Source organism: Littorina saxatilis, linkage group LG1 (assembly GCF_037325665.1).
Source record: "Littorina saxatilis isolate snail1 linkage group LG1, US_GU_Lsax_2.0, whole genome shotgun sequence".
NCBI classification, from domain to species: domain Eukaryota; kingdom Metazoa; phylum Mollusca; class Gastropoda; order Littorinimorpha; family Littorinidae; genus Littorina; species Littorina saxatilis.
The window spans coordinates 85,313,916-85,333,358 of NC_090245.1; the positions used below are offsets into that span (position 1 = coordinate 85,313,916).

Here is a 19,443-nt window from a genome sequence, read left to right on the forward strand (position 1 = left end):
GCCGTTGTTGTTATAAACAAATACAAAAGTTGGTTGTTCAAATCTGTGGTGCATAATTCCCAGCTCTCTAAACTCTAATATAGAGCTGTCCGTCTTTAATGATTCTGAATCCCCCATGTGTGTCTTTTCCCATAGAAAAAATATAGACAGACAGACAGGCGGACAAACCTACTGTCATGTACACATACATACACGCAAGTCCTTGTCGGGAGAACCAGCTTCCTGCTCAGAATTTGGTTGCAGAAGAAACTCGCCTGGTGGTAAGGTGAAGTCATCAGTGGTTATATCTGGTGGTAAGTTGAAGTCATAAGTAGGTATATCAGCTGATGCAGGTCCATCATGCAACAACTTGCAGTTTGTGTCAGAATCCTCAGACAATTCCTGATCCTGATCCATTCTGCAATCGACATTGGTTGATTAATATCACATACAACTTACCCTCATAATTCTATCACTCCACAGGTGGCCGGAAATAATAAGTTCTTGTACGGACAATTTCGTTGGCTAGTTGAGAGTAATAACCATTTAAAACTTTGATTTGAAGGGCTAAGGATATCAGTGCTTATAATTATATATAGCTATTCTGATGGACACGTGGGGGAATTCGGGGGCTGTGATTGGATGGTCTCTTCCGATCATCAAAGCATATTGCTACGGAAGTCGGCCATTTTTGCCAATATCCAAAAGCATATTGGCAATAACAAAGACGCATGGTTCCGGTTTACCCATCTGTACCACACGATGTTTCAGTCGACAACAGCATACACTGACGACTTGAAATTCTTCTCGGGAATGTTTTTCAGCTTTACAAATGTCGATAGCATACCCTTTTCTGCTAACTTCCCTATGAAACAGGACTAAACCAATTATTTTCTGTCCCTAAACACCACAAAATGCCCAAAGTCGAAAGATGTAGTACAAACAGGGGAGTAAAACGGAACAGCCGTTTTTGTGAGCGCAGTTGCCGACTGACACAAACTTTCGCATTCGGCTTTTCTTATCTCGTAACTCCACACTAAATACCCCACTTCCCCTCTGAAGTATTGATGTACAACCCATGGCACTAACATTCATGTAGTCGTTTAAAACTGAGGTTGAAAAATTCGCTTCATGACGAGACAAGTATAAATGCCATTCACCCAAACTGAAAACTTCGTGCCGTCTGCTCACGTTGTACGGATTAGCTGTTCTCTTCTCCTCCCCTTGTTGCATCCTAGTTCTTCAGTTGTTTCTAGTCTTCTGTTGATGTTGTGTTTTGGTCTTCTTCATAAGTAGTCTTGTTCAAAATTAAAAAAACGCAAACTTCTTTTTGTTGTATACGAATGAACTAATAAAAAGCTGTTTAACAGCTGTGTTGTCAAATCGAGGGTTTTTTCCAAAGTCAGTGTGGCGCCTGCGCAAAACTAATGCGCATAAGAAACGGCGTCTGCTATCAAAACCTGAGATCAACGCATCGACGCAAAAACTGTCATTTTGTAAGTTTGGAACAACAAATCAAGGTCAGAACAGCTATATAATCGCTATTGTATTTTCAGCGTAGCAATAGGGTCCGATATTTAGACTCGAACAAGTATAATGCGACTCGTCTTCGACTCGTCGGCATTATACTTGTCTCGTCTAAATATCGGACCCTATTGCTACGCTGAAAACACAATAGCTGTTAATATCCCACTTATTAAGGCTGGAGTATACTATGGAGGCCCAATTTCAAAGTGATTAGGTAGTTTTAAAAGTTACTTTTTCGGTTAGTTCAATGTTTGCTTTATCAGAAAAAAAACAAAATTAAAAATGCTTGTCGCGCAAAATTTTAAGATAATGACTGAAGTTTGAGCATAGTTATCAGATTTTTTCAGGCAAACATTACTGTAGAAATTGTAATATTGTATTGTGAAAATGTAAACAAAATAACAATCCGATGATCACAAACTGAAGAAGAGAAATAGGGAAGCAAAATAGAACATCAAACATAGTGATTTTACTGGTGAATTCGAAAAAAAACCCTTTTGTATCCATTTTTGAAGCTCAATTTGAAGCATGGAACACAGACAAACATAGATTAAAAGTGTTAAAGTGATTACAGTGTTCAGAAATAGTGTTAGATACCAAGTTGAGTTATCCCTCTTCACCAATTTTAGAAGAAATACACCTCTTGTTGCGCAAAATCTTGAACTGTGATGCTTTTACTACCCCCACCCCCTACCCATTTTTTTTTAGAAAAGAGAGCGTATTATCTTCCAAATAGAAAAGCAAGGTAGTCGGATGATCAAAAACTGAAGAAGAGAAATAGGGAAGCAAAATAGAACATCAAACATAGTGATTTTACTGGTGAATTCGGGCGGGGATGTAGCTCAGTCGGTAGCGCGCTGGATTTGTATCCAGTTGGCCGCTGTCAGCGTGAGTTCGTCCCCACGTTCGGCGAGAGATTTATTTCTCAGAGTCAACTTTGTCTGCAGACTCTCCTCGGTGTCCGAACACCCCCGTGTGTACACGCAAGCACAAGACCAAGTGCGCACGAAAAAGATCCTGTAATCCATGTCAGAGTTCGGTGGGTTATAGAAACACGAAAATACCCAGCATGCTTCCTCCGAAAGCGGTGTATGGCTGTCTAAATGGCGGGGTAAAAACGGTCACACACGTAAAAGCCGTGGGAGTTTCAGCCCACGAACGAACAAGCAAACAAACAAACAAACTGGTGAATTCGAAAAAAACACCTTTTGTACAGTATAGACCGGATGTATAAAACACCGGATGTATGAAAGTCTGGATGTATGAAAGGGGTAGGCAGGGTCCCGGCAGAAGCTACTCTTTGTTATTACTTAGAATTTTCCGGTTGTATGAAAATCGGATGTATAAAAGTCCGGTTGTATGAAAGCAAATCTCTGGTCCCGAGCAGCACAAATGCGTTGTTGCAAGACCGGTTGTAAGAAAACGAAAGTAGACCCAAGTCACCAAAGTGTGGTAAGAGTAATTTCCCTTCACCCCTTTTCCCGATAAATGGGGTAGACAGGTCCGAGGAGAACATTTACCTCCAAAATCTCTGTGGCCATTTTGAGCGGGTGGTGTCCACAAAGGTAGTCTAAACAGATCTCTGGTCTAAATGAGGATGCCCTGAAAACTTCCCCACCAGATTCTATAGCTGTCAACGAGTTGTTCTGTTTAATTTGTTTCTCCATTCAATCATTTTTTTTAACCAGTGTTACAAATTCGTCACGAAGACCCATAAAAGCCCAGAAGGCATTTTTGTTACATTTATAACCAGAGACATTGGTCATGGATGTGAATCAGTTGTTATCTTTTTATGTTTTTTTTATGTTGTTGTATTTTATTTTGTTGTATTTTATGTTGTTGTTTTTATGTTCTTGTTGTTATTTTTATGTTCTTGTTGTTGTTGTTGTTGATTTTATCCATTAAACTGATTTTATGTTTAACTCCATTAATAATCTGTTTTGTTTGTCTATTCAGTCATTTTAGCCTGTTATAAATTTGTCATGACTGAAGAGCCATAATAGCCCAGGAAGGCATTTTTTTGTACAATTAGAACCAGAGGCATTGGTCGTGGGTGTGACTCAGTTGTTTTTATATTTAGTCAAGTTTTGACTAAATATTTTAACATCGAGGGGGAATCGAAACGAGGGTCGTGGTGTATGTGCGTGTGTGCGTGTGTGTGTCTGTGTGTGTGTGTAGAGCGATTCAGACTAAACTACTGGACCGATCTTTATGAAATTTGACATGAGAGTTCCTGGGTATGAAATCCCCATACGTTTTTTTCATTTTTTTGATAAATGTTTTTGATGACGTCATATCCGGCTTTTCGTGAAAGTTGAGGCGGCACTGTCACGCCCTCATTTTTCAACCAAATTGGTTCAAATTTTGGTCAAGTAATCTTCGACGAAGCCCGGACTTCGGTATTGCATTTCAGCTTGGTGGCTTAAAAAATAATTAATGACTTTGGTCATTAAAAATCTGAAAATTGTAAAAAAAAATAAAAATTTATAAAACGATCCAAATTTACGTTTATCTTATTTTCCATCATTTGCTGATTCCAAAAACATATAAATATGTTATATTCGGATTAAAAACAAGCTCTGAAAATTAAATATATAAAAATTATTATCAAAATTAAATTGTCCAAATCAATTTAAAAACACTTTCATCTTATTCCTTGTCGGTTCCTGATTCCAAAAACATATAGATATGATATGTTTGGATTAAAAACACGCTCAGAAAGTTAAAACAAAGAGAGGTACAGAAAAGCGTGCTATCCTTCTTAGCGCAACTACTACCCCGCTCTTCTTGTCAATTTCACTGCCTTTGCCATGAGCGGTGGACTGACGATGCTACGAGTATACGGTCTTGCTGAAAAATGGCATTGCGTTCAGTTTCATTCTGTGAGTTCGACAGCTACTTGACTAAATATTGTATTTTCGCCTTACGCGACTTGTTTTATGTTGTTGTTGTTGTTTTAATCCATTAAACTGGTTTTAAGTTTAACTCACTTTTTTGTATTCAGTGCGCGCGCGTGTGTGTGTGTGTTATAAATGTGTGCGTTTTGGAGAGAGAGAGAGAGAGAGAGAGAGAGAGAGAGAGAGAGAGAGAGAGAGAGAGAGAGAGAGAGAGAGAGAGAGCCTGAGAACTCAGAAAATGTTATTTGCTACGCCAACGGTCATTACAAAGCTTCCACGACCAAAAACATTGTCAAAAGCGCAAAAGGGTTGTGGAGGGAACACACACAATACAGTTGAGCCACACACAAACACACACACACACACACACAGAGGGATGGGAGGGGGGGGGGCGGAGAGTGCACGGCCTTATGCAAAGCAGAACAGTTTCTATCGGTTGTCCTGACTGTGTCAGTGTATGTAAGTACATGTACTTTTCCACTTGTTATTCACAACCCTTTTCTTCTAACAAGGATATGTATCAAAACATTTAAACATAAAAAAACAAATAAATACAAAAATGATATGAAAAAACCCCTACTTTTATCAAGTAACAGACGCGTGGCCGGATGTATGAAAGTCAATCCACAATATTTTCATACATCCGGTTAACCGGATTTAGTAAAGACCGGATGTATGAAAGACAAAAAGTGGGTCCCGACGACTTTCTTACATCCGGTCTCGACTGTATCCATTTTTGAAGCTCAATTTGAAGCATAGAACACAGACAAACATAGATTAAAAGTGTTAAAGTAATTACAGTGTTCAGAAATAGTATTAGATACCAAGTTAAGTTATCCCTCTTCACCAATTTTAAAGAAATACACCTCTTGTCGCGCAAAATCTTGAACTGTGAGGTTTTTACTACCCCCACCCCCTACCCATTTTTCAGAAAAGAGAGCATATTATCTTCCAAATAGAAAAGCAAGGTAGTCAGATGATCAAAAACTTAAGAAGAGAAAGAGGGAAGCAAAATAGAACATCCAACATAGTGATTTAACTGGCGAATTCAGAGAAAACAAATTTTTAACCCATTTTTAAGCTTAATTTGAAGCTTGGAACACAGACAAACATAAATTAAAAGTGTTAAAGTGGTTACAGTGTTCAGAAATAGTGTTAGATCCCAAGTTAAGTTATCCCTCTTCATCACAGTTAAAAGAAACACACCTCTTGTCACGCAAAATCTTGAACTGTGATGCTTTTACTACCCCCACCCCCCTACCCATTTTGGCAGAAAAGAATGCATATTTTCTTTCAATTAAAAAAGTAAGGTTTTCTGCCAAAATGGGCAGGGGGGTGGGGGTAGTAAAAGCATCACAGTTCAAGATTTTGCGCGACAAGGTGTTTTTTTGTAACTGTGAGGAAGAGGGATAACTCAAATTGGTATCTAACACAATATCTGAAAACTGTAACCACTCTTACACTTTTAATTTCTGTTTGTCTGTCTTCCAAGCTTAAAATTAAGCTTCAAAAATGGGTAAAAAAACACACCGTTATCTCTGAATTCACCAGTAAAATCACTATGTTTGATGTTCTATTTTGCTTCCCTATTTCTCTTTTTTCGTTTCTGATCATCTGACTACCTTACTTTTCGAATTGGAAGAGAATATGCAATCTTTTCTGCAAAATGGGTAGGGGGTTGGGGTAGTAAAAGCATCACAGTTTAAGATTTTGCGTGACAAGAGGTGTGTTTCTTTTAACTGTGATGAAGAGGGATAACTTAACTTGGGATCTAACACTATTTCTGAACACTGTAACCACTTTAACACTTTTAATTTATGTTTGTCTGTGTTCCAAGCTTCAAATTAAGCTTCAAAAAATGGGTAACAAAATTTGTTTTCTCTGAATTCACCAGTTAAATCACTATGTTGGATGTTCTATTTTGCTTCCCTCTTTCTCGTCTTTAAGTTTTTTTTATCATCTGACTACCTTGCTTTTCTATTTGGAAGATAATATGCTCTCTTTTCTGAAAAATGGGTAGGGGGTGGGGGTAGTAAAAGCATCACAGTTCAAGATTTTGCGCAAAAAGAGGTGTGTTTCTTTTAAAATTGGTGAAGAGGGATAACTCAACTTGGTATCTAACACTATTTCTGAACACTGTAATCACTTTAACACTTTTAATCTATGTTTGTCTGTGTTCCATGCTCCAAATTGAGCTTCAAAAATGGATACAAAAGGTGGTTTTTTCGAATTCACCAGTAAAATCACTATGTTTGATGTTCTATTTTGCTTCCTTATTTCTCTTCTTCAGTTTTTGATCATCTGACTACCTTGCTTTTCTATTTGGAAGATAATATGCTTTCTTTTCTGAAAAATGGGTAGGGGGTGGGGGTAGTAAAAGCATCACAGTTCAAGATTTTGCGCAACAAGAGGTGTATTTCTTCTAAAATTGGTGAAGAGGGATAACTCAACTTGGTATCTAACACTATTTCTGAACACTGTAATCACTTTGACACTTTTAATCTATGTTTGTCTGTGTTCCATGCTTCGAATTGAGCTTCAAAAATGGATACACAAGGTGGGTTTTTTTTCGAATTCACCAGTAAAATCACTATGTTTGATGTTCTATTTTGCTTCCCTATTTCTCTTCTTCAGTTTGTGATCATCCGATTGTTATTTTGTTTACATTTTCACAATACAATATTACAATTTCTACAGTAGTGTTTGCCTGAAAAAATCTGATACCTATGCTCAAACTTCAGTCATTATCTTAAAATTTTGCGCGACAAGCACTTTTAATTTTGTTTTTTTTTCTGATAAAGCAAACATTGAACTAACAGAAAAAGTAACTTTTAAAACTACCTAATCACTTTGAAATTGGGCCTCCATAGTATACTCCAGCCTTAAAACAGATAACTCAGGAGTCGACCAAGTATACCAGTCTATTAGCCACCATAAGGTATGCAAGTGCATGCACATTGCAGTACGTAAAATCTCTTATTTTCACTATTTTTGTAACCTGAAATATGAACGGAAGTCCAAAGACCAGTGCTTACCTAGAGGGATCATCTCGGTTTCTGGTAAATGAAGTGCGTTCCTCCACAACATCAGTTTGCTGGGAAATGTTGACGAAGTCGGCTTGCCTGATTTTGACATTGTGATAGTGGACATGAACTGCAGATTGTTGAGGCATACATTTTTTCTCATGCCTTGCACGTTTCTTTCCACACGGAAGTCCGTCATTGCTGTGCACTGCCTTAGCTAGACTTTGCAATGGATGTGAATCCCCGTGTTGATGAAAATACTGCTGAGAGTGCGCTCCGTGGCCTGGCTGCCTGTGATACTCTGATAATGGGTGTCGAAGACCCAGTTGTTGAGACTGCGGAAGGTCAGGGTACATAGGTTGGTAGTGTTGACTAGGCGGGGTACTTGCCACAGGTCTCGCAGTCTCAGGATGTACTGAAGTATGCTGCTGATAAGCCTGCTGGAAGGTTTCTCTCGGTACGGCTTCTGTGTGCCTAGATATCCCTTCTTCCCTTGTTCTGGCCAAATGTGACTGACCCACATGTCGATGTCTTGTTTTTTTAGGATTAATTGGCTGACGGGAACAAGACTGAGCATTAGCATTATCGCCTTTGCCTTCCTTTGGACAAAGATCTGCTGTCATTTGAACTGCTGTATGAACCCCTTCTTTTTTGCTTTCCACGCATATTTGAGAAGACGAAAGTTGTGGTGACGGGTCTATTGTTGCAACGTCATCTTTCGTTTTACTGACGTCTCCTGGGTTCTGCAGAGATTTTTCATCAACCAGGAGTGTAGCAGAGGCGAGTGGCTCTGAAGAGCGGTCTGTTGATGACAGAGATTGAGACGTTGAATTAGTGCTATCTACGTCATCTTTAGTTTTACTGACTGTTTCAAGGTTTTGCAGAGATGTTTCATCAAGCAGGTTTGTAGCAGAGGCGGGTGGCTGTGAAGATCGGTCTATTGTTTCAGTTAATGACTGGTATTGAGACGTTGCACATGTATCATGGGATTCAGTCATTGTAACTATTCTGTCTTCCTTTTGATCCTCCTTGAACCTCACGTCTGGAGATTCTTGGGTGATAACTCCTGTGATTGGAGCTCTCCTCTCCTCAACGCAAAAAGAAGCAGATTCTTGTGTTGGAGGGTCTGCTGTTCCAGGCAGTTGGAGGGATTGGATTATTCCACCCGTGCAATCTTCGTCCTCTTCTCTTGGATTGAGGTTTGTTGAAAAATCTGAAATACCTTCAGCAGCACTGGATTCTTTCCCTTCTAAACCAATGGCAGAGCTAGTTTCTTGTACACAGGGGTCTGTTGAATCCCTGGGTGCTGGTGGCTGAATTGTTTTTCTTGTGTCGTCTCCTCCATTTACCTCTTGACTAAAGTACGTTGAACTATGTGCACTCGAGTCTTTCCCTTCCCCTTGGGTAGCAGAGTCAGATGGTTGTTGTGGACCTGTTAAATGTCGTTGAAAAGCCTCGGTAGTAAAATAAATTGTATTCCCTCTATCAGTAGTGGCAACATGTGTTTGCTTTGGCTGATCTGAGTTTTCTGTTTGTATGAGGGTACCCGACGTTGCCTTCGAGCCATCTACGTCATCTTTGTTTTTACTGACGCGTTCAGATATCTGCTGAGCTGTTCCGTCAAGTACGCATGTAGCAGATACAGGAGGTTGTAACGAGCAGTCTGTTGTTTCTATTGATGATTCGGATTGAGACTTGGCATTGGTGTCATCTACCTCACCTATAGTTTTACTGACGTCTGAATTTTCACCAAGCAGGAGTGTAGGAGACGCATGTGGCTCTGAAGAGCGGTCTGTTGTTTTTGTTGGTGGCTGGGATAGAGACGTTGCACAAGCATCATCGCCCGCATCTTTCTCGGGACTGACACCAGCCGTTTTTTGCTGAACCGTTGCGGAGCCACCCGGGTTTTTCTTTATATCACAAGAATCAGATGGATGTGGTGGGTGGTCTTTAATCTCTGTTGGTGGTGTAGACCAAGACATTGCAGCGCTGTTGTCTATTTCTCCTTCAATGAGATTGGGATCTGCTGGAGCTGGATGAAGTATTTGATCGTCATCCACGTCTTTGTTTTTCCCACAAGTTTGAGCAGAAGGAAGTTGTGCTGGCGGGTCTATTTTTACGACTGGTACAGAGGATTCAGACTTTGCACTGGCGCAGCCTACTTCACCTTTCACCGGACTCGCTCCCGATGAAATGTGTTTTGTGTGGACACCATCTGTCCCTTTCGGTTCCACATTACTAGCAGAATCATCTATGCCTGATGAAACTACTGGGAGGAATTCAAACATTGCAACTGTTCTGTGTGCATTGTCTTCCTTTTCATCTTGATTGAGCTTCACGCCTGCAGAGTCTTGAAGAATAACTCCTATTACATTGGGTTTGCTCTCCTCAACACAAGAAGAAACAGATTCTTGTGGTGGAGGGTCTGCTGTTCCAGGTGGTTGGAGGGATTGAATTATTCCAGCGGTTCCATCTTCTTCGCCTTCTTTTGGATTAAGGCGTGATGAACAATGTGGAATAATTTCAGCAGCACTGGATTCTTTCTTTTCCACACAGAGTGCAGATCTGTTTGTTTGCAATGACAAGTCTGTTGATTCTCTGGGTGGTGCTTGTTGATTTGTTTCAGTTGTGCCTTCTTCGTTTTTTACCTTTTGGATGAGTTTTTTTGCAGGTAGTGAAACAATTCCGTCAGCACTCGAGTCTTTCAATTCTCTTTCAGAGTCAGATTGTTGTGGTGGACCTGTTGCATTTCGCTGAAGAGCATCGATAGTATCATAATCCTTATTGTCTCTATTGATAGTAACAACATGTGTTTGTCTTGGCTGGTCTGATTTATCTGGTTGTTTAACGGCACCCGCAGTTGCCTTGGTGCCATTTTCGTCATCTTTCGTTTTACTGACGTCTTCATGGTTCTGCATAGCTGTTTCATCAATGAGGTTTGTAGCAGACGCAGGTGGCTCTGAACAGCGGTCTGTTGTTTCTGTTGGTGTCTGGGATTGCGACTTGGCATTAGTGTCATCTACGACATCTTTCATTTTACTGACATCTTCAGGGCTCTGCATAGCTGTTTCATCAATGAGGTTTGTAGCAGACGCAGGTGGCTCTGAACAGCGGTCTGTTGTTTCTGTTGGTGTCTGGGATTGCGACTTGGCATTAGTGTCATCTACGACATCTTTCATTTTACTGACATCTTCAGGGCTCTGCATAGCTGTTTCATCAATGAGGTTTGTAGCAGACGCAGGTGGCTCTGAAGAACGGTTTGTTGTTTCTGTTGGTGTCTGGGATGGAGACGTTGCACATGTATCATTGCCCGCATCTTCCTCAGTACTGACACCAGCCGTATTTTGCTGAACCGTTGGATTAATTGCCCTATGTATTTTGTCTGGCTGATTTTCTAACTCGAAGGGACAGTTATTCTCCGAGTCCTTTTTCTGAACCCTTACATGTTGTTTCTTCATCTTATGCCTTCTTTCAGCATCGAGGTTTTCTCTCTTTTCTTTTTCATCCATGATCCATTGTCGTCTCTTTTGGTTTTTCAACTCCTGCTTCTTCAATCTTTGCGACAATCGACTCTCAAGCATTTTTGTGAGTGATGTGAAATCACACTTGTCTTCGCTGAAGAAGTTAAAACCTCTAAAAGACTTCAGAGCCTTGGGAATCCTGTATGTTGTGCTGTGTTTGTGTGCAGTGAAAACAGGTACAACAGACCATTTTCTGCTTGGGTCATGGATTGCATCGTTAAGGCTGGTATAGCTTGAAAATATAGACCATGCATCAGTGCAAAATTCTTCGGTAATGTATAAAAACACGAATTCGCAGTTAGATAGAGCTAATTCGAGATTGTCAAAAAGAGTCATCGCAGCCAAATCAGGCAAAATTTCATCGTACAAGGCGATGACAGGCTCAGAGATTCCTTTCAGTTGAACTTGCTTACAAGCTTGCTTGAACTTTTCTACATCTGACTTATTCAGTTCTTGGTATAAAATCACAGCATCATGGTAATATACTCGCATATCTTCAGGACACATTTCTTCGTCCGAGTCCAAAATCTCTTCACACACGTCTGGTTTACCCTGGAAATGTAAATGGTTTGCTGACAAGGCACGTTGGGGAGTATTACATATGCCTTTTAAGACGTCTCTTTCCAAGCTATCGGCATGTTCTTGTCCACTCGCGACTGGTTGTAAATGTCCTGAAGATGCTGAGGGAGGCGAGGAAGTAGATTTTGAAAAACCTTCCAAAGCTGGCGTCTGAGCAGAGTGCCTCTGACCTGTCCTTTCATGTGTTCCTGCCCTTTCTGTCTGACTCCCAGGTTCTGAAAATCTTGACGCTGAAGAAGAGCTGATGAATGTATTTGTGTCTTGAGACTCGAGACTCGTGTCAACATTGGACCCTGAAAGAAAAATCATTTTGTGTGTGTAAAGTACCACTTGATGTGATGCTAACAGAGTGAGTGTGTGTGTGTAAAGTACCACTTGATGTGATGCTAACAGAGTGAGAGTGTGTGTAAAGTACCACTTGATGTGATGCTAACAGAGTGAGTGTGTGTGTCTGTGTGCCTACGTGCGTGCGTGAGTGTGCTTTGGTGTTGGTGTATGGCTGTGTGTCTCTTGGCTGTGTCAGATAATAACAAGTTTCCAAAAACCTCACACCCAATGATCCAATAAATCCAATGAGACTCGGCGGTTAACCTTTGTATAGGTGTGTTATAATGAAGACGTGTGTGCTTTGTAGCAGTGTTCTGTGATGGCCTCTTGGCTAGACCAGTTGACACATTTACTATTTTTAACTTTTGCTTATTATCGATCGTACACCGAGTGACTGGCTTTAATAAGGCTTAGCGTTTAACTGATATCAGAACCACCACTTAACTCAGGAGAAAATGAAAGGCATGTTCGTGAGAAAATATACTAATAATCAGCATAAAAAACACCGGTCCCTAATACCCCCACATGTGTGTGTGTGTGTGTGTGTGTGTGTGTGTGTGTGTGTGTGTGTGTGTGTGTGTGTGTGTGTGTGTGCGTGTGTGTGTGTGCGTTCGTGAGTGCGTGCGTGCGTGCGCGCGCGCGCGTGTGTGTGTGTGTGTGTGCGTTCGTGAGTGCGTGCGTGTGTGTGTGTGTGTTTCAAGAAAGTACAATAGTTCTTTTCATTTGCTTTGCGCTACAAACATTGATTTATTTGTTTACAAACAGACACACGCGCAGGCGTGCATAAGTCACCAACCGTATTTTGTCATTGTTAAAAACAAATCAAGACATACCTCTTTCAGTCTCAGGTACAGCATCTTCGACTAAACTGTAAGTGCTGTCTTCCATGGTAAAACCGGGTATTCTTGTGAAAAGTTACCAGCTCTTCTTGTGGGTTTTCCTTCAGCAGTTCTTCCTGTGACTTTTCAGATCAAAACCGGTGTCTGAAACAATTCCTTTTTGGGGTTACTTAGGGTAAGGTTGCCTAACTTGGACCGGCTCCTAATATGGACCACCTCCTGTTTTGACAAACTAACGGTGCTAGAGCGCTCAAAACAATTTCATTCGCTGTATTTACCCTCTCTTGATAACTTTCACATGTATGTCAAAACAGTTGCAGAAACACAAACCACAAAACCGTTAGGCTTTTTTTTCTCTTTGTTACCCTTTTGGCAGCGTTCCCTCTAAATTTGACGCTAAAAACGGACTAGTTTCTATCCACAGGCAAAGCTGTGATCACACACAAATTGCAATATAAATTATGACATTATGTATTGTTACGTTTTAGCAGTCTTCGCCCCGAGTTTCTACTGTAAACATACAATAATAGCAAAATCTCAAAGTACGTATAGCCTATGTGTGTTCCCTAATATGGACCACCTTCAAAAACATTAAGAAAATAAAAGCGAAAGGCTGGTTTCATTAATTCATTAAGAAGCTTGCTGAAAATAACCTTTTATATATAGCCCTCGAGCTTTCAAAAAAATATAACAGATAGTTTTCTTTTCGTGGAAGTTGATAATTTCTCTTTTTCGTTAGTTTCCTGTTGTGCTTCAAATAATTTTCTCGTCAAACCAAAACATATAAATCTAAAGCATATTTGAATTAGTCTTGCTTGCACAATAATTTGTATCATGTTATTTTCAAGTAAAGAGGGCTTTTTACAGTGATTCGTTAATGTGGACCACTTGAGATTTTTTCTGTATTTAATTTTTGTCTTTAATATAACTGATTATCATTACTTTAATATTTAATGTCTATCGAAGATAAGTCGCTCTAATTAGGCCTAAGGGTCAACTAAAGAGAGAAGGACTACCAAACACAAAATCAAACTTCTTCGCAAGAAAACAAGCTAGTGCTCCGAATAAAACAAAAAGTGGTGTGATCTTTTAATTGCTGATTGTTGATGTGGTTACATATCCACAGTAGAATCGAAGTCATTTTTTCACTAGCATTTTTGTGAAAAATTCCAATACGCCATGTTTACAATTTCAGTCGTCATTTGAGAAAACAGTAAGTTAAGCCCTTGTTTCGTTGTTTCTGGTCTTGCAACTCTTTGACCGTACAAAAAAAAAAGATTTAACAAATTCTGATCACTTTCAAAAGGGGTACACTTCAGCCTTAAACGTCGGATATGTTGGTTTCATCAAAGACATTGATATAAAAAAAAAAATGGGGAAAAAAAGTCTGGGGCTATTATTTTAAGTCTTAACAGCAAAGTTTTATATATATGGCCAAGAATCTGTCATGGCGTCGAAAGAAGAAAAGAGCCCGCTTGAATTATTTGGCAGGCTCCTGCTTCTAATAAACTTTTTTTGCAAAGAACATTTTTGTGTTGGATGAAAGAGGATGAATGGACGAACGTTTTGGTATAACATGGTGGCAAATTTATGCCGTAAGCAATGAATAACGGACTTGTGATTCCAACCTTACCTAGTCATTCTGGAGAAAAAAGCGTTACGCGATTTTGGGTGCTTTCAGTTTTGTAAGAACTGTACTCCGAACACGTGCGCGACCGGTAAATCCTTCATACAAACCAGACAGGAAATGAATGCAGTGTTTAATGAGACCAAAAATGAGCTCGACGGAGCTGCCAACTTCGTTCATTTCGCTTGGTAAAGTGATGCGAGATGTACGTTATTATCCTTGTGTAAATTCGGTATCGGTCAGTCAAACGGTCGTACAGTCCGCGGTAAATGTAAGATGGCCGCCAAAGATCGATTTCGAGGTTCACACAGTCTACTAAGTCTAAAATAATATTTAAAAAATTGCTTGCAATGCATGCTTTGTCTGTGATTCGTGAAAATCGACACGATTTGTTGATTTTGTGTAAAGAAAAATTACTTATAACCAAACTAAAACGTTCTCGTTTTGCCGAGATGTTGTGACAAGCGTGACCTAACTAGTCTCCCTTGGTCATTTGCATATGATCTATCAATGACAACAGGACTTTCACACCTACGTGCGAGATGGACGAGCCCAGCCCCACGGGTAAAGTGTGCATGGACGTCATCCAAATAGTAACGTACATCACTTTTGAGAATGAAACTGCTATAAATCGAGTGATTTCTTACGAAACATGATAAAAACAATGTTTGAAAGGAAAAAGTATTCGTACCTGAATGATTCAGTCGAAAATCGAATGTTGTTGAATTTTTTTTGTGGGGGGTGATGGTTTTGTGTAGGTGTTAGTGGTGCTTGGTTACCCATAGGTCTGTGACACTCTTAGTTTATATGATCAAAGCTCATTGGCAATTGCAAATATTCTTAGGGAGGTAGGTTAGTCATGCTTTCTAATTTTTACATTTAGTCAAGTTTTGACTAAATGTTTTAACATAGAGGGGGAATCGAAAAGAGGGTCGTGGTGTATGTGTGGGTGTGTGTGTGTGTGTGTGTGTGTGTGTGTGTGTGTGCGTGCGTGCGTGTAGAGCGATTCAGACTAAACTACTGGACCGATCTTTATGACATTTTACATGAGAGTTCCTTGGATTGATATCCCCGATTTTGTTTTTCGTTTTTTCGATAAATGTCTTTGATGACGTCATATCCGGCTTTTCGTGAAAGTTGAGGCGGCACTGTCACGCTCTCATTTTTCAACCAAATTGGTTGAAATTTTGGTCAAGTAGTCTTCGACGAAGCCCGGACTTCGGTATTGCATTTCAGCGTGGTGGCTTAAAAATTAATTAATGACTTTGGTCATTAAAAATCTGACAATTGTAAAAAAAAATAAAAAATTATAAAACGATCCAAATTTACGTTTATCTTATTCTCCATCATTTTCTGATTCCAAAAACATATAAATATGTTATATTTGGATTAAAAACAAGCTCTGAAAATTAAAAATATAAAAATTATTATCAAAATTAAATTTTCGAAATCAATTTAAAAACACTTTCATCTTATTCCTTGTCGGTTTCTGATTCCAAAAACATATAGATATGATATGTTTCGATTAAAACACGCTCAGAAAGTTTAAACGAAGAGAGGTATAGAAAAGCGTGCTATCTTTCTCAGCGCAACTACTAAACCGCTCTTCTTGTCAAATTCACTGCCTTTGCCACGAGCATGAGCGGTGGACTGACGATGCTACGAGTAAACGGTCTTGCTGAAAAATTGCATTGCGTTCAGTTTCATTCTGTAAGTTCGACAGCTACTTGACTAAATGTTGTATTTTCGCCTTACGCGACTTGTTATTATTATTATTATTATCATGAGAGCTTATATAGCGCGAACCACAATTAACCGTTGCTCTCCGCGCTTTACATATTAATTTCTGCCGTTTGAAATGGAATTTTTTTTACAGACAAACAGACATTTTTTACGCACAATATATAACGCATTCACATCGGCCAGTAAACCTCAAGCCATTACGGCGAATATTTACTTTTCGCGGCCTATTATTCCAAGTCAAACGGGTATTTGGTGGACATTTTTTATCTATGCCTGTACAATTTTGCCAGGAAAGACCCTTTTGTCAATCATGGGATCTTTAACGTGCACACCCCAATGTAGTGTACACGAAGGGACCTCGGTTTTTCGTCTCATCCGAAAGACTAGCACTTGAACCCACCACCTAGGTTAGGAAAGGGGGGAGGAAAATTGCTAACGCCCTGACCCAGGTTCGAACTCGCAACCTCTCGCTTCCGAGCGCAAGTGCGTTACCACTCGACCACCCAGTCCATTTCAGGCTGTTTTGTTTTCCTCAGGCAAAATATAATTAAAACTAATTAAAAAAATGTGTTTCAATTTGCATCCGGCAGTTAGGGTTAATTATCTTGCGTTTGGGGATGTGACTTTTTTTTTTAGATGGGATATTATATTTGGTTTGGGGTTGTGGCTTCATTTTATCTGTGGGCAGGTATTTAAGTGTATAAAAGACATTACAATTCCAAGCAAGTGTTTCGTTACAATGGAACTTGGAAGAAAAGTGTTGTTCGGCAGTACAGTAAAACCTGTCTCTAAAGGACACCCTTGGGGTATGGTAATGGTGTCCCTATTAGACAGGTGTCCTTTCTTCACAGGTGGAGGGGCTGGGGCAATATTTTACAAAGAACACGTAAAATGTACAAGACACTTTTGTCAATTCTGGAGTATGTATTTATTTTTCAACACAAAACACAAGGTAAAAACTTAAATAAAATTAATTAAATAAAATAAACTTAAATAAAATTACCAGATCATTGTACAAAGCACAGATTGAGGGCGGTGACAGGAATAGAGAGAGAGAGAGAGAGAGAGAGAGAGAGAGAGAGAGAGAGAGACTGACTGACTATTAGGGTTTAACGTCCTCTTAGACCAACTGGTCTATATTGGGACAGGTATTGGTAATACGCTGAAGATATGGTGTGATACTTTGATTCGAACAAGCCCGCTGTGGCTGTCTCCTTCGACACACCAGCATTGGGTTTGTCTCGTTGAAATGTTGATGCTTGCATATGTTTTTTTCAGTGTGTGTGTGTGCGTGCGTGCGCGCGTGTGTGTGTGTGTGTGTGTGTGTGTGTGTGTGTGTGTGTGTGTGTGTGTGTGTGTGTGTGTGTGTGTGTGTGTGTGTGTGTAACTTAGAAAAGGGACAGGAATGACTGATGCACAGACACTTTGTTGGGATTTCCTGGTTTTGTCATTAACATCCTCGTCCTAAGCGCGTAAGCCACGATGCTAGCTCAAAAAGCCTAACGTCATGCTATTATCACTCACTGCTCTTACAAACGAACACACACAAACCTATAAATAAAGTAGATCTTACGGGATTTAACGTTTTTTTAACTGCCAAAATTTTACTTTTTATTCTTGTTGAAATTCACAACATTTCATAAAGATCGGTGAAAAATTAGAAAATAACGGTTTATAACTGACAAAAGCTTGGTTTTCTTCTGAAAAGTACGTATTGAAACTCAGTTATGGACAACGGACCTACTCACAAAATTTCATAAAGATTGGTGAAAAAACGGGATTTACCGGTTTTTTAACTGCCAAAAATCAACTTTTTATTCTTGTTGAAATTCAGTTAGGGACAACCAACCTAACAACAACATTTCATAAAGATCGGTGAAAAATTAGAAAATAACGGTTTATAAAGTTTTTTTTAACTGCCAATAATTAACTTTTTCTTCTTGAAAAGTTTGGATTGGAGATCAGTTAGGGACAATGGATGACTGTGCCAATTTTGGTGTAAATCCGACGATTAGGGACCAAGAAACAAGGAGCAGAGTGTTTTTTGGCGGTTAAACTGTCATTTTAACGGTTTAATGATTTGGTGAAATTTCTTCCACCACAATACTATACAATGTTTTATCTACCCATTATTGCAAGAACCCCAAAATCACATTTTTTTGGAAAAATCGCTTTCACCCATGCTAGAACCTCCCCTTAAGTGCTCAAGACACTATACTGACTCCCCCCCCCCCCCCCCCCAGGTGGCCCATACCAATAAAAACAGTTTTATTCTGCTAAAAACCACATCTCCTTTCTTACCCACAACAACATTAATAAGATAAAGCAAGTCTAAAAAATGGTGTTTGTGTAACACTTTTTGGACACACTGACAGATTCCTGAAAAAACGGGATTTAACGTTTTTTTAACTGCCAAAATTTTACTTTTTATTCTTGTTGAAATTCACAACATTTCATAAAGATCGGTGAAAAATCAGAAAATAACGGTTTATAACTGACAAAAGCTTGTTTTTCTTCTGAAAAGTACGTATTGAAACTCAGTTATGGACAACGGACCTACTCACAAAATTTCATAAAGATTGGTGAAAAAACGGGATTTACCGGTTTTTTAACTGCCAAAAATCAACTTTTTATTCTTGTTGAAATTCAGTTAGGGACAACCAACCTAACCACAACATTTCATAAAGATCGGTGAAAAATTAGAAAATAACGGTTTATAACGGGTTTTTAACTGCCCCAGGTGGCCCATACCAATAAAAACAGTTTTATTCTGCTAAAAACCACATCTCCTTTCTTACCCACAACAACATTAATAAGATAAAGCAAGTCTAAAAAATGGTGTTTGTGTAACACTTTTTGGACACACTGACAGATTCCTGGCCATATTATATTTGGTTTGGTGTTGTGGCTTCATTTTATCTGTGGGCAGGTATTTAAGTGTATAAAAGACATTACAATTCCAAGCAAGTGTTTCGTTACAATGGAACTTGGAAGAAAAGTGTTGTTCGGCAGTACAGTAAAACCTGTCTCTAAAGGACACCCTTGGGGTATGGTAATGGTGTCCCTATTAGACAGGTGTCCTTTCTTCACAGGTGGAGGGGCTGGGGCAATATTTTACAAAGAACACGTAAAATGTACAAGACACTTTTGTCAATTCTGGAGTATGTATTTATTTTTCAACACAAAACACAAGGTAAAAACTTAAATAAAATTAATTAAATAAAATAAACTTAAATAAAATTACCAGATCATTGTACAAAGCACAGATTGAGGGCGGTGACAGGAATAGAGAGAGAGAGAGAGAGAGAGAGAGAGAGAGAGAGAGAGAGAGAGACTGACTGACTATTAGGGTTTAACGTCCTCTTAGACCAACTGGTCTAT

The 19,443-nt window shown here is 39.4% G+C and overlaps 1 protein-coding gene and 1 long non-coding RNA gene across 3 annotated transcripts in view; both read right to left on the reverse strand.

Annotated features, from left to right (window-relative positions):
- LOC138982329 (serine-rich adhesin for platelets-like) overlaps window positions 1-19,443 on the reverse strand; it is a 29,634-nt gene that overhangs the window by 6,433 nt on the left and 3,758 nt on the right. The window contains exons 2-4 of one of the 2 annotated variants that reach the window (XM_070355593.1): window positions 12,687-12,836; window positions 7,439-11,819; window positions 189-397 (exon numbers count right to left, since the gene is read on the reverse strand). In XM_070355593.1, the coding sequence (XP_070211694.1) occupies window positions 189-397; window positions 7,439-11,819; window positions 12,687-12,741 (4,645 nt within the window). In that variant the 5' untranslated portion in view covers window positions 12,742-12,836. The remainder of the gene's footprint in view (window positions 1-188; window positions 398-7,438; window positions 11,820-12,686; window positions 12,837-19,443) is intronic. The other variant, XM_070355587.1, reaches the window with a different exon arrangement.
- LOC138982320 (uncharacterized) lies at window positions 17,367-18,944 on the reverse strand. Its single transcript, XR_011460838.1, has 2 exons — window positions 18,664-18,944; window positions 17,367-17,740 (listed from the first exon to the last, which is right to left on the reverse strand). It is a non-coding gene; the product is annotated as an uncharacterized lncRNA (long non-coding RNA).